The sequence below is a fragment of the Lepus europaeus genome, chromosome 1 (assembly GCF_033115175.1).
Source record: "Lepus europaeus isolate LE1 chromosome 1, mLepTim1.pri, whole genome shotgun sequence".
Lineage (NCBI taxonomy): Eukaryota > Metazoa > Chordata > Mammalia > Lagomorpha > Leporidae > Lepus > Lepus europaeus.
The window spans coordinates 108,961,004-108,976,572 of NC_084827.1; the positions used below are offsets into that span (position 1 = coordinate 108,961,004).

At 37.6% G+C, this 15,569-nt stretch overlaps 1 protein-coding gene across 3 annotated transcripts in view; it reads right to left on the bottom strand.

Moving 5' to 3' along the window:
* SCN9A (sodium voltage-gated channel alpha subunit 9) overlaps nt 1-15,569 on the bottom strand; it is a 107,506-nt gene that overhangs the window by 78,141 nt on the left and 13,796 nt on the right. For all 3 annotated transcript variants that reach the window (XM_062200223.1, XM_062200228.1, XM_062200219.1), the window contains exons 7-10: nt 13,283-13,346; nt 11,942-12,083; nt 10,413-10,619; nt 7,652-7,939 (exon numbers count right to left, since the gene is read on the bottom strand). In XM_062200223.1, coding sequence (XP_062056207.1) covers nt 7,652-7,939; nt 10,413-10,619; nt 11,942-12,083; nt 13,283-13,346 — 701 coding nt within the window. The remainder of the gene's footprint in view (nt 1-7,651; nt 7,940-10,412; nt 10,620-11,941; nt 12,084-13,282; nt 13,347-15,569) is intronic.

Genomic DNA, 15,569 nt, shown 5'->3' on the forward strand with positions numbered 1-15,569 from the left:
CAAAGAGACACCAGACTGAAAGTGAAAGGATGGAAAAAGATATTGCATGACAATGGAAACCAAAAAAGAGCTGGTGTAGCCATCCTAATACCAGACAAAATAGACTTAACACAAAACTGTTAAAAGGGACAAAGAAGGGTACTATGTAATAAGGGATCAATTTAACAGGAATATGTAACTATTATAAATGTATATCTGCCTCCTTACAGGGCACTTGCCTATTTAAAAGAAATGTTAAGGGATCTAAAGGGGACACAGACTCCAAGACAATAGTAATGAGGGACTTCAATACCCTACTTTCAGCAATGGACAGATCAATTAGACAGAAAATTGGCAAGGAAACAACAAATTTAATTGACACCATAGACCAAATGGACCTAACAGATAGCTACAGAACTTTTCATCCTACATTTGCAGAACAAACATTCTTCTCAGCAGTGCATGGAGCTTTCTCTTGGACTGACCACAGACTAGGTCATAAAACATGTCTCAGCAAATTCAAATAATTGAAACCATACCATGTGTCTTCTCAAACTTCAATGGAGTGAAGCTGAAAATGAGCAACTCAGGAATCCCTAGAGCATATGCAAACACATGGAGACTGAAAACATGCTTCTGAGTAAATTGTGGTTCATAGAAGAAATCAAAAGAGAAATCAAAAAATTCTGAGAAACAAATGAAGACAACACAACATATCAAAACTTATGGGATGCAGCAAAAGCCGTGTTAGGAGGAAAGTTTATAGTAATTGGTACCTACATCAAGAAACTGGAGAGGCACTAAATAAATGAGCTATCAATGCATCTCAAGGATCTAGAAAAACAACAGCAAACCAAACCCAAAACTAAGAGTAGAAATTAAAATTAGAGAAGAAATGAAAAAAATATAATCGAAAAAGACAATACAAAAGATCAGCAAAATGAAAACCTGATTTTTTGAAAAAAATTGACACACCATTGGCCCAACTAACCAAAAAAAGGGAGAGAGATACCCAAATCAATTAAAATTATAGATGAAAAGGTAAATGTAACAACAGATACCAGAGAAATAAAAAGAATCATCATACAAATAGCTGTATGCTAACAACCTGGAAAAACCAGAAGAAATGGATAGATTCCTGGACACATATAACCTACCGAAATTGAGCCATGAAGACATAAAAAAACCTAAATAGACCCATAACCAACATGGAAATTGAATGAGTAAAAAAGGTATTCCCCACAAAGAAAAGTCCAAGACTGGATAGCTTCATTACTGAATTATACAAGACATTAAAAGAGAAACTAACTCCAAAACTTTTCAAGTTATTCAAAACAATCGAAAGGGAGTGAATCCTCCCAAATTCTTTCTTGAATCCAGCATAACCTTAATTCTTAAACCTGAAAAATATGCAATGGAGAATTACAGACCAATTTCCCTGATGAACATAGTTGCAAAAATCTTCAACAAATTCTAGTAAATTGATTCCAACAACACATCAGAAATTCATCCACCAAAACCATGCAGGATTTATCCCTGGTGTGCAGGGATGGTTCAACATTCACAAATCAACCAATGTGATACATTACACTAACAAACTGCAGAACAAAAACCATATGATTATCTCAATAGATGCAGAGAAAACATTAGATAAAATACAACACACTTTCATGATGAAAACTCTAAGCAAATTGGGTTTAGAAGGAACATTCCTCAACATAATCCAGGCAAATTATGACAAACCCATGACCAGTATCCTATTGAATAAAGAAAAGTTGGAAGCACTTCCACTAAGATCCAGTACCAGACAAGGATGCAGATTCTCACCATGGCTAATCAATATAGTCCTGGATTCTTTAGCAGAGACATTAGGCAAGAAAAAGAAATCAAAAGGATACAAATTGGGAAGGAGAAAGTCAAACTATCTCTATTTGCAGAAGACATGATTCTATATATGAGATCCAAAAGATTCCATTAAGAGTCTATTGGAACACATAGAAAAGTTTGGTATAGTAGCAGGATATAAAGTCAATACAAAAAAATCAACAGCCTTCAAATGCACACACAATGTTAAGGCTGAGACAGTTTCTAAAATCAATCCCATTCACATTGGCAAAAAAAAAAAAATCAAGTAACTTGGAATACATTTAATTAAGAATGTCAAAGATCTCTATGATTAAAATAACAAAACATTAAAGAAATAGAAAATACCAAAAAAATGGAAAATTCTTCCATGTTCATGAATCAGAAGAGTCAATATCATCAAAATGTCTATTCTTCTGAAAGCAATGTACAAATTCAATGTGATACCAATAAAAATACCAAAGACATTCTTCTCAGATCTGAAAAAAATGATGCTGAAATTCATATGGAGGCACAAGAGACCTCGAATAGCTAAAGCAATCTTGTACAACAAAAACAAAGCCAGAAACATCACAATATCAGATTTCAAGACATACTACAAAGGGGCCGGTGCCATGGCTCACTTGGCTAATCCTCTGCCTGCGGCGTTGGCATCACATATGGGCACTGGGTTCTAGTTCTGGTTGCTCCTCTTCCAGTCCAGCTCTCTGCTGTGGCCCGAGAGGGCAGTGTAGGATGGCCCTAGTGTTTGGGCCCCTGCACCCGAATGGGAGACCAGGAGGAAGCACCTGGCTCCTGGCTTCGAATCAGCTCAGCGCCGGCAGTGGTGGCCACTTGGGGGGTGAACCAACGGAAGGAAGACCTTTCTCTCTGTCTTTCTCTGTCTGTAACTCTGTCAAATAATTTTTTTTTTAAAAAAAGACATACTACAAGGCAGTTATAATCAAAACATCCTGCTATTGGTACAAAAAGAGATGGATAGACCACTGGAATAGAATAGAAACACCAAAAATCAATCCAAACATCTACAACCAACTTATAATTGACCAAGGAGCTAAAACCAATCCCTGGAGCAAGGACAGTTTCTTCAACAAATGGTGCTGGGAAAACTGGATTTCCATGTGCAGAAGCGTGAAGCAAAACCCCTATCTTACACCTTGCATAAAAATCCCTTCAACATGGATTAAAGATCTAAATCAATGACATGATACCATCAAATTATTAGAGAATATTGGGGAAACCCTACAAGACACTGGTATAGGCAAAGAGTTCATGGAAAAGACCTCGGAGGCATAGAAAGTCAAAGCCAAAATTAACAAATGGGATTAAATCAAATTGAGAAGTTTCTGAACAGCAAAAGAACCACTCAGGAAGAGACAACGGACAGAATGGGAACTATGCAACTGATAAAGGATTAATAACCAGAATATGCAAAGAGATCAAGAAACTCCACAACAACAAAACAACCCAGTTAAGAGATGTGTCAACATCTTAAATAGACATTTTTCAAAAGAGGAAATCCAAATGGCCAACAGACACATGAAAAAATGTTCAGGATCACTAGCTCTCAGGGAAATGCAAATCAAAATCTCTATGAGGTTTCACCTCAACTAGGTTAGAATGGCTTTCAAACAGAAATCAACAAACAACAAATGCCGGTGAGGATGTGGGAAAAGTACCACTTCCACTGTTGGTGGGAATGTAAACTGGTAAAGCCTCTATGGAAGAAAATATGGAGATACATCAAACATCTGAATATAGACCTACTATATGATCCAGCCATCTCACTCTTGGGAATTTACCCAAGGGAAATGAAATCAGCAAACAAGAGTTATCTGCACCTCCATGTTTATTGAAGCTCAATTCACAATAGCTAAGATATGGAATCAACCTAAATGCCCATCAACTGAAGACTGGATCAATAAGTTATGGGATATGTACACTATGGAATACTACACAGCAGTAAAAAAAGAAAATGAAATCTGGTCATTTGTAACAAAATGGATGAACTTGGAAAACATCATACTTACTGAAATAATCCAGTCCCAAAGGGACAAATACCATATGTGCTCCCTGATCTCTGAAAACTAACAGAGTACCTAAAACAAAATCTGTAGAAGTGAAATTGACACTTTGAGATGACTTGAACTGCCCTTATCATGACTGTAGAGGAACATTTTTTGTCTTGTTTTTTCATTTTTTTCTTCATACTATTTGTTGAACTCTTTATTGAACATAGAGTTAATCATATGTGTATAAAGTCAATTGAAAATAGATCTCAGTAAAAGATAAGAGTGTGAAAAAGAGATGGAGGAGGATGTTTCAAACTGTAAAGCTAGATAGTTCTGAATACATTCTTATGGACTTACTTTTAAGGATAAAGTTTAAAAACTTGTATGGGACTCCAAATCCCATTAAGCTTGGTGGTAAAAATGACATCTTAATTGTTAAGGTGATCATATTAAGTGTTTTTTTTTTTTTTTTGACAGGAAGAGTGGGCAGTGAGAGAGAGAGACAGAGAGAAAAGTCTTCCTTTTCCGTTGGTTCACTCCACAATGGCCGCTGCGACTGGCGCCCTGCAGCCGGCGCACCATGCTGATCCGAAGCCAGGAGCCAGGTGCTTCTCCCGGTCTCCCATGAGGGTGCAGGGCCCAAACACTTGGGCCATCCTCCACTGCACTCCCGGGCCACAGCAGAGAACTGGAGTGGAAGAGGAGCAACCGGGACAGAATCTGGCGCCCTGACCAGGACTAGAACCCGGGGTGCTAGCACCGCAGGCGGAGGATTAGCCTTGTGAGACATGGCACCGGCCCATAATAAGTGTTAAAGTGAACATATAGATAGGATTAAGTCTTAAAGTGATCGTATAAATAGGGTCAAGTGCCAGATAATAATAAAAGATAAAATTAAAAAGGAGAAAATGTTCCAACATGGGAAACAGTCCACACAGCAGACTCAGAATGACAATCACTTTAAGTAATTCTCACTCTGAATCAGCCCTTAAGGCATCCTGGTCTGGCTTGAAAGCCCATGAGAGCATTCAGGCATCGAAAGCCAAGACACTGTGGCTAAAATTGTTCTACATGAAGGATCTCTGAGAGTGAGAACCCAGCAGAAAGAAGTTACCATCAAAGAAGGATGTACTTTTCTCTAAAGGGAGGAGAGAACTTCCACTTTGCTTATGACCTTGCTAAATACTGACAGAGTTTGTGAACTCAAAAGGCTTCCCTAGCCTACACAGCTCATGTCAAGAGCCTTGGGTGGTCACTGACATCATACATAAGAGTGTTAATTATCAAATTAACAACAAGAGTCACTGTGCACTAACTCCTCAATGAGTTGTATTATGTGAGTTAACTGTAAAACTAGTTCTGCGCACAGGTGTGTATGTGTGTGTGTGTGTACAAATTGTTGGAATCTTTACTTAATATAAAGTTGGTCTTCTGCGTACAAAGTTAATCGAAAATGAATCTTGGGGCTACAACTGTGGCTAGCGGGTAAAGCTACCACCTGCAGAGCTGGCTTCTCATATGGGCACTGGTTCGAGTCCCAGATGCTCCAATTCTGATTCAGCTCTCTGCTATGGCCTGGGAAATAGTGGAAGATGACCCAAGTCCTTGGGCCCCTGCACCCACATGGGAGGCCTGGAAGAAGCTCCAGGCTCCTGGCTTCGGATTGGCATGTCTCCAGCTGCTGAGGCCAGTTGGGAATGAACTAGTGGGTAGAAGACCTTTCTCTCTTTCTCGGCCACTCCTTCTCTCTCTGTGTTAACTCTTTCAAATCAATCAATAAATCTTTAACAAAAAAAAAAATACATCTTAATGGAGAATGGGACTGCAGGAAAGGGAGGAGGAAGAGGGGAGGGAGTGTGGGTGGGAGAGTGTGTATGGTGGGAAGAATAACTATATTCCTAAAGTTGTACTTATGAAATTTACACTCCTTAAAACTAAATTTTAAAAAAATAAATAAAGAAAAAAGAAAAAATAGAAGCTCAACAATAAAACAAGCAATCCAGCTAAGAAATAGGCTAAGGATATGAACAGGAATTTTTCAAAGGATGACAAACCAAAGATCAACATGAAAAGATGCTCAGGCTCACCAGCCATCAGGGAAATGCCAATCAAAACCACAATGCGGCTGGCGCTGCGGCTCATTAGGCTAATCCTCTGCCTGCAGCGCTAGCACACCGGGTTCTAGTCCCAGTTGGGGTGCCAGATTCTGTCCCAGTTGCTCCTCTTCCAGTCCAGCTGTCTGGCCCAGGAAGGCAGTGGAGGATGGCCCAAGTCCTTGGGCCCTGCACCCGCATGGGAGACCAGGAGAAACACCTGGCTCCTGGCTTCGGATCAGCATGGTGCACTGGCCACAGCAGCCATTTGTGGGGTGAACCAACGGAAGAAAGACCTTTCTCTCTGTCTCTCTCTCTCTCACTGTCTAACTCTGCCTGTCAGAAAAAAAAAAAAAACAACACAATGAGGGGGCAGTGTTGTAGCATAGTGGACAAAGCCACCATGTACAGTGCTGGCATCCCATATAGGCAACTGTTTGATCCTCTTCCGATCCAGCTCTCTGCCATAGCCTGGAGAAGCAGTGGAGTATGGCCCAAGTCCATGGGCCCCTACACCCACATGAGAGACCTGGAAGAAGCTCCTGGTTCCTGACTTCAGATCAGCCCAGCTCTGGCATTGTGGTAATCTGGGGAGTGAATTATTGGGTGGAAGACCTTTCTGTCTCTCCCTTTTTGTGTCTGTAACTCTACCTCTCGAATAAATAAATCTTTAAAAAAAACACACAATGAGATTTCACCTCACTCCATTTAAAATGGCTATTAAAGAAAAAAATTTAAAAATAACAAATATTGATGAGGATGTAGGGGAAAAGGTACCCTAATCCACTGTTGGTGGGACTGTAAATTAGCTCAACCATTATGGCAGACAGTGGAGATTTCTCAAAATCTGAACATAGGTCTACTTCATGACCCAGCAATTCTATTCCTGGGAATTTACCCAAAGGAAATGAAATCAGCAAATGAAAGAGTTATCTATGTCCCCATGCTTACAGCAGCGATACTCACAATAGCTAAGATATGGAATCAACCCAGATGTACTTCAACTGATGACTGGATGAGAAAATGTGGTATGTTTACATGATGGAACACTACTCAGCCATAAAAAAGAATGAAATTCTGTCTTTCACAAGAAAATGGATGCAACTGGAGAATATTATGCTCAGTGAAATAAAACAGTCCCCAAAAGACAAGTATCGTATGTTTTCCCTGATTTATGGTAACTAATATACAGAGTATTAAAAAATGTAATGGGTATGAGTAAAACTGACAGCTTGAGATCTGATTATTGCTTGAGGAACAGTGGTTTTTCTACTTACTAATTCTTGAGTTCTTTATTCAGCGAAGGGTTATACTTGTGATTATAAAGTAAATTGAATGTGTCATCATAACAAAACAAAAGTAAGAAAGGAAGGAGGAGGGAGGGTGGGAAGCATCACCATGCTTTTAAAATTGCATATTTGACATTTGTTTCCTTTATATAAATAAAAACTGGAAAAAATTACTCTAGTATAAACAGTCATTTTATTCCTACAGTGGTGCTCGTGAATATTTTTATTTTGACAAATTACTTATTAGAGAAGCTATAACAATTCTAACATTATAAATCCTTCAAAAATACAACTTAAGTAACCCAGCAATGGATGGTTTTATTTTTTTACAGTTAAACTATTCCTTTCCCATTCATTTAGAACAAAACACTTTGCTCTTGCCTGTATGAAAGGCATTTGACAGTTTGGGGAGTACCTGGTTAGGTGTAGACAGTCTTTTCTCACGTGCTAGTCTATGCCCTTCCACACCAAGGTGAAACTGTTTCCTCCTGATGCTCTCTTCTGACTCTGATTTGGACAACTTCTCATCATCTCCCTTTTCCTCCCCGCTGGAGAGCTTCTTTTGATTCTTTTTCTTTCTTCTGTTTCTCCTTTCTTTAGCACTTTTAGAACTCAGTTTGGATGTTTCTGAAGAACTCTCTGAGAGGCCCATGATTCTGCTTCTCCCAATGCTTGTATATTCAGCGGCTGCCGCTGCAATTGCCTGTAGGACAAAGATGTGGTACACATGTGAGTCATTTCCAAATTCCAGGAAGTCCTGTCCCAAGGAACCTCTTTTATCAATTTAATTACAGTGTGCATATAATTGTATCTCTTGGAAATGAAGTTATAACAGCTTTTATTGCTCTATCACCAAAAAGATTATAAAGCATATATTTATCTTCCACATTGTAATAAATCTGTTTTACTTTGAAATTAAACAATTATGTGTTATTAATTTGCATACAGTAAAGCAAATTTAATATCGTATGTTAAGGTTTTACTACGTAATTTTGTAACATAAAGCTTCCATAAACCATGTAATAAGATAACCTGTATGGGGGCCAGCACTGTGGGGCAGTGAGTTAAACCACTGCTTGCTTCATTGGCATCCCAAATGGGCACTGGTTCAAGTCCCGGCTGCTCCACTTTCGATCCAACTCCCTGCTAATGTGCATGGGAAAGCAGTGGAGGATGGCCTCAGTGCTTGGGCCCCTGTGGGAGATGTGGATGAAGTTCCTGGCTCCTGGCTTTGGCCTGGCCCAGGCCTGGCCCCTGCCTGGACGTTGTGACCATTTGGAGAGTGAACAAGCAGGTGGAAGATCTCTTTCTGTCTGTTTCTCCCTCTCTCTCTGCAACTCTGCCTTTCAAACAAATAAATAGATCTTTTTTAAGAAAATTTTTTAAAGATAATGTGCATGCATATCATGTAATCTGCCAATGAAATTATAAGGTCAATGATTATTATGCTAAAAGAATTTCTAGGAGTTCCTTAGGTAGTGCCTGATATTACCTAAAACCTGCACTACTTCTCTACAAAAATTTTTTTATTATAAAAATTAAATAATTATTACCAAAAAATATGTGAGAGATAAGGATGTGAGTAAAAAAAATAGAAACTCATAATATTACATCTTATATAACTAATAGTTATGCTATTTCCTCCAAATTTTATTATACATTTGTATAATTTTTAATTGTGATTGTATTAGATTTAATCCATCATTACTTTAACAGCTTTTCCCATGACCTAATAATTTTCTTAAAACTTACAATTCTTTGGCTAATTAATACTATAAAATATAAAACTACTAAATCCTCTTAATCATTTTGTGAGTTTTCAAAATTTAAATGGCATTCTGCAGAGCTTTCTTGTTTTTAAAGTTATTTGAATGTTGTCAAACATCTTTGTGCATCAAAGTTTTTCTATGTTACAAATTGTCCTCCCCTAGTATGTTAGATTCTTTGAAGAGACTAAGATATGTCAAACCATCAAACTAGTATTTTTATTGTTGCTGATCTTTTTTTATTTGAGAGAGTGAGCGAGCGAGCGAGCAAGCACGTGTATACTACCATTTCCTAGTGGCCTCCTCAAAAGTCCACAGTAGTTGGGCCAGGACCATACTGAATCCAGGAGTAAGAGAGATCTCAATCCAAACCTCCTTCATGGGTGGCAGGAACCCAACTACTTGATTCATCACCACTGCCTTCCAGGGTCTCCAAGAAACTGGAGTCAGGCACTAGAACAGGGATCAAACCAGGTACTCCAGGGTGGAGTGCAGCTGTTTTAATCTGTAACTTAACTGCTAAACTACTTGTCCACAGATAATTTTTAAAAGTCTCCAAGTATATTTGAAATTATAGTTCTCTTTTAAAAAAAAAAAGATTCATTTGTTTATTTGAGAGTCAGAGTTACACAGAGAGAGAAGGAGAGGCAGAGAAAGAGAGAGAGGTCTCTATCCACTGATCTGAAGCCAGGAGCCAGCGGCTTCTTCCAGGTCTCCCATGTGGGTGCAGGGGCCCAAGGATTTGGGCCATCTTCTGCTCCTTTCCCAGACCATAGCAGAGAGCTGGATCGGAAGTGGAGCAGCTGGGACTCAAACCGGCGCCCATAGGGGATTTTGGCAATGCAGGAAGCAGCTTTACCCGCTACACCACAGCATCTGCCCCCTTATATTTCTCTTAACACAAGCCTTCTCAAGCTTTTCCACTTAAGTATTCATTAGGAGAGCAGATTGAAGAATTCCGAAAGTGGCTACAATGATTATTATGACTTCCTTAAATCTCATGTCTTAAAAATCCTTGTAACATTAACAAAGTGATGCATATTTCCATTTATAACCCATACAATGCTTATTAATTTTAATATAAAAATAATTTCCCTTAATCCTTTGAGTATTATTGTAATTCTGGTAACATAAGCTCTTCATATTTTTAGACTGTGCATAATCCCAAACTATTAAAGCATTGTGGGAACCAGGTCTAGGAGAAATGGTTACAGAACACCTTGAATGCAAGAGTGCAAAGGTGCCAACTGAAGCTCAGTCCAGAACTTCTCTCTTCATGCACATGAAAAATGAGCATGAAATTTATGTACCAAAACAGACCTGGGGAAGATTGGGCACAGAACTCAGAACCTCTGTTGTTACTCTTTGCACTCCTACCTCTAGGAAGAATTTTAAGCCAAATCACAATACCTCTGCTTCTTCTTGTTCTTTTTTAAGTCGATCTAACATCTGTTGAAATTCTAACTCCTTCTGCTTTGCTTCTTCGATGTTTGCCTGGTTCTGTTCTTCATAGGCCATGGCAACCACAGCCAGGATCAAGTTTATTAGATAAAAGGAGCCCAAGAAAATCACCACAACAAAGAAGATCATGTAGGTTTTGCCAGCAGCACGCAGTGTCTAAGACAAATGGAAATGGAAATTGATATTTTAAAAATACAATTTTTTTTATAAATTACTTCAACTTGAATGGCATATTAAACATGAGTAGATTGGGAAATTCTGTAGAGTCTCATGTTATGAAAAATGCAAAGAATAATATTATGACTTCATGGGATACAATTAGTATTAAATACATTTTCACTATAAAGGATAATACAAAGATAATGTAGTATCCTGCTTTTTTTCTTACAATATGAAAATAACTCATAAAACTAGTTCTGTTGCTCATTTTCAAATTTTAGAAACAGATGATATCTATAGTTCTTTTTACTGTTAAAATTGTATCTTTTCTTTCTTTAACATGAAATAGTAATGATAGTGCTTAATATTAACAATGTTAAATATTTCTTTCTCAAGTTATATTAAGAACACAGTATACTTTTTATCATATATTCTTTTTAAATTAATTCAGAATAGTGTAGTTATTCAATGAAAAATACATATCTCTTTTACTTCTGATGCCTTCCTACACAATTCCCTTTCCATTGGTTATTGTTACTTATTTCTTTGCCTGAATAAGTTCATAATAATGGAACATGTACCTCTGATATATTTTTAAAGTGTTTTAATGTTTCCATGCTTAAAAGTGAAAACTATATGTCACTATTGTTTTAATTTGTATTTCTTTAATGTTAAGAGTGACCCTTTTTGGCATGTTTAAAAAACAATTTGCTTCCCTGTTTTCCTGTCAAGTGCATCTTATATAATTTCTGTGTTTATCTATAATATTCTCAGATACTAAGTAAGTATAAAACATGCCAAAAGAAGAACCTGAGACCATTCTGAGAAAAGTGATCCATTGTTTTTAAAATACAGAACAATCATTTTGATGTCCTTGTTGAGGTTGGCTGCTGAGAATAAACAAATCAACACAGTCAACAGTGCAAAGATGTTTACATCCAAATTAGAGGAGAGGGCCATGTTGAGTTAACAATTACAGGACCAGAGACAGGGTGTGTACAGGAGTGTCTCAGGAGAACATTACAGTACATTTTCTGCTATTTGCCTAGGACACAGTGGAATGAGATACTGAGGAAGGGGAAAGATCTAGAAATCAAATATACTCCTTGAAAGTTAAGAAATATACTTATGATTCAAGCATTTTCCACTCTAATAGTGCTGGATTAAAATGTTTCTGCTTTTATTAATAAGGCAATAGAATTCTTTCTATTCTCAACTGAATAGAAAATAAACCTATTATAAAGTTGGTAAAAAAAAAAAAAATACATCTGTTTGTAATGTCATTCAAAGATTCAGTGCATGTTTCTCTTGGCACTCACCTGTTGGTACAGGTTTTCCCAGTAATCCTGGGTCATTAGCCGAAACAAGGCTAAGAAAGCCCAACTGAAAGTGTCAAAGCTCGTATAGCCATAGTCAGGGTTTCTGCCAGCTTTCACACAGTAGTACCCTTCTGGACACTGACTATACATGAAAAAGACAATTGCAGATTAGAGAGTCTAAGGAGCACTACAGAGAAGCTACAAATTCAAGTTTCTTTTATGGGAGGACAATATTGAATGAGATTAAGGAACATGATTTAAAGCAAGGAAGAACTGGGTTTGAATCCTGTTCTACTATTTGTTAGATAAATTTTCCAAATTACTTAAAATCTTCAAAGCATACTTTTCTTTTTCTGTGAAAACAGGATAATAACATTTGCCTCATATTACATTTAAATAAGATAAAGTGTGTAGATTAACTAAGTTACTTCCTGCATATGGAAAGTATTTAATAAATGGTAACTGCCATTAGCATCATCATTGTCATCATCATAATCATCATTATCAAATTAGGAAAAACTTTCATCAAATGTTGAATAATATTCCTTCAATTAATAAGGATTGATAGGAAGGCTTTATCAAAACTGTTTCCCCTCAAATTATTTTGGGAATGAATTAGAATCAAACAGAGTCAAAATATACCAATTGTACAAGGTCTTAAAGTTCTTTAGCTGTAAGACATTTTTCTTTGAAAAATTGGTAGATTACGTAACTACAGTGCTGTGGGGTTCTTTAGAGAGCAGCAGTCTTATCTTGTTTGTTTTTAGGTTCCCAGTATACACAGGAACTGAGGAAAAGATACCTGGATAAGGGGAGGAACTCAAGCAAATGCCTTGTTGAAAAATGATGTGAGTATTGAAGAAGCATCAAGATTGGCATTCGCAAATATCTTCACCCAAACCCATGGGAAACTTCTCTTTAGAGTGGCCCAGACATTATACTCAGTTACCTATGAATCATATTTAATTGCAAAATAAAAAGAATTAGGGGATAGATTGAAAAATTGATATTGTTAGTTTTCTTTCTAGAAAGAAGAAAGGCCTAAAATTATCCAAACAAGAATTGGTGGTGTTTTCTCAAAGTCTTTCTTTACTATCTTAAGATTTACATCATTTGCGCCTTTTTGAAATTCGAGTACTACCTCTTTAATTCTTGCTTTCAAAAGTGTGTGATAAAAATGAAACTTTTAGAATCTGAGTTCACTGGGGAACAGAGTGAGTCAAACTGTTCATGCAATATATGAAAACACTATGAATCAAAATGTACCAATTAACAAAATGACTAAGCATGCTTTTTCTTCTTTTGCAGTCTTTAGGTAAAAACAAAACAAATATTACATACCCAGAATCTGTGCTGAAACCACAGAGTAGAGCATCTTTGGATCCCTCCAAGTAATAAAAATATTCTGTTTAGGAAGAATTTGAACAATAGAATATTACAGTGTGCATGCTTTAAGACTGATAAAGCAAATAAGTTAATGAATATGTAGACATATATTCAGGCTGATCCCATGCAATGTATATGCATTTTTATTTTATTCATCCTCAAATATTTACTGACAACCTCTTGTGGGCCAGGCAGTGAATATGAACAAAAACATGATAAAGGAGATCTCAAGGTGTGGAACTTCCTTTAGATATAGCTGAAGATGGAGGTTAGGGGACAGGAGCAGAGAAAGAAACTTAACAAGTAAAAATTGAACAAAAGTTTTTCAGTGATAAAAGCGCTAAAGAAAATAAATCAAGGCAATGTGATATGCTGTAGTCACAGAAAGTCCTCTAAGAAGGAAACATTAGAACTGGGACATAAACGTGGCATGGAAATCAGTCAAAGACCCTGGTGAACAGATACGTGGACAGGAGGAAGAGCAAGAGCAATGGCCCTAAGAAGGAAATGGAGTTTGTATGTGGAAGATGACCAGAATAACTGCTGTGGGGTAAGTGGGGAGGATTATGGTGGCAGAGCTAAGCAAGACCAAATTATGTAGCATTTTGCAGATCATGAGTAGGAGTTCGGATCTCCAGTATAATTAGAACCAACAGAAAGTGCCATTGCAAAAATGCAAAAAAAAAAATAAGAACAGAGGAGAAGGGTTGGTGGGTGTATGGGAGGGTGGAAAGTATCATTATGTTCTTAAAACTATATATATAATGTATATATATATGATACATGAAATCTGTACACTTTATATAAATGAAGGAAAAAAAATTGTCACTGTAGTAGCTTTGTGAGCAGAGGATTTTATAGAAGAGCAAGTACAGAACCACCGAGATCATCAGGTGATCACAGAAAAACAAGAGACAGCTACAACTCAGAATTTCTGTGGATATGGAGAGAAGGCAATAGAAGTGCAGTGGAGGGCAATGTGTGGCATATGCAAGCAGATATCAACTGCAGAGTACTGGTGCCAGTTCCTGAGATGAGGAAGACGGGGGCAGGAAGAGACCTACAGGAGAAATCAGGAGCTCTGCTTGAACCACATACACAGCAGGAGTCTATTACTGAATATTAAACTACATTTTTCAGGAGGCCGGTGCTGTGGTGTAATAGGTTAATCCTCTGCCTGCAGTGCCGGCAACCCATATGGATGTCGGTTCTAGTTCTGGCTGCTCTTCTTCCAATCCAGCTCTCTGCTATGGCCTGAGAAAGCAATGGAAGATGGTCCACGTCCTTGGGCTCCTGCAGCTGCATGGGAGACCGGGATAAATCACCTGGCTCCTGGCTTCGGATTGGCGCAGTTCCGGCCGTTGCAGCCATTTGGGGAGTGAACCAGTGGAAGGAAGACCTCTCTCTCTCTCTCTAACTCTGCCTGTCAAATTAAAAAAAAAAAAAAAAAAAAAAGTATCCTGTGCCTTGTAGGGTGAGCAGGGCAGAATGAGGATAGAGGCTAAGATACAATTATCTACACATAAACCTCCAAGTAATTTTAGTGAAGTGTTACTTTAGAATTACCCTTTAAACTAACAGTGGTTCTCGTATACCAATCGTTGAGAAGGTACATGTTAGAATGTGTTAAAACTGATCATCAAACTTCCTATTGCATCCCTGACTTACATCAATGCACAGTATAAACCAAACATTTTAATCTAGGACTTCAATTTAATCTGTTCCTTGAATCTATTTTTATATGGCCCTTAAAAACATATCCAAAAAATTCATTGCTAATATAGCAATAAAAATACTTTGGGTACTGAACAAAAAAAAAGAATGTGTTAAAACTGCTGATAGCAGCACACAACTAGTCACCATATTTAATTCAGAACAAGAATGGTGACAGATGCAGCGATGTGCCTAGCTCACTTAGGTTTTACAAAAATTTTTGCAATAATTTGTAAACTAGAAATTAAATTACTAGAGTAACTGGCCTCAAGAGAATTTAATGTTAACATCTAAAGAAAAGGGGAAAGTGGGGGCCCGCACTGTGGTGTAGTGGGCTAAGCCTCCGCCTGTGGTGCAGGCATCCCATATGGGCACCAGTTCTAGTTCCAGAAAAGGGGAAAGTGGAATGCAAAGAGAAATAAAGTTTACTTATGCAGATTCAAAATCAGCATGATTCTGAAAGATAAACAGTGAATCATGATCCATTAATTTCACTAGTAGGTGTACACTGAGAACTCAAAATATATGT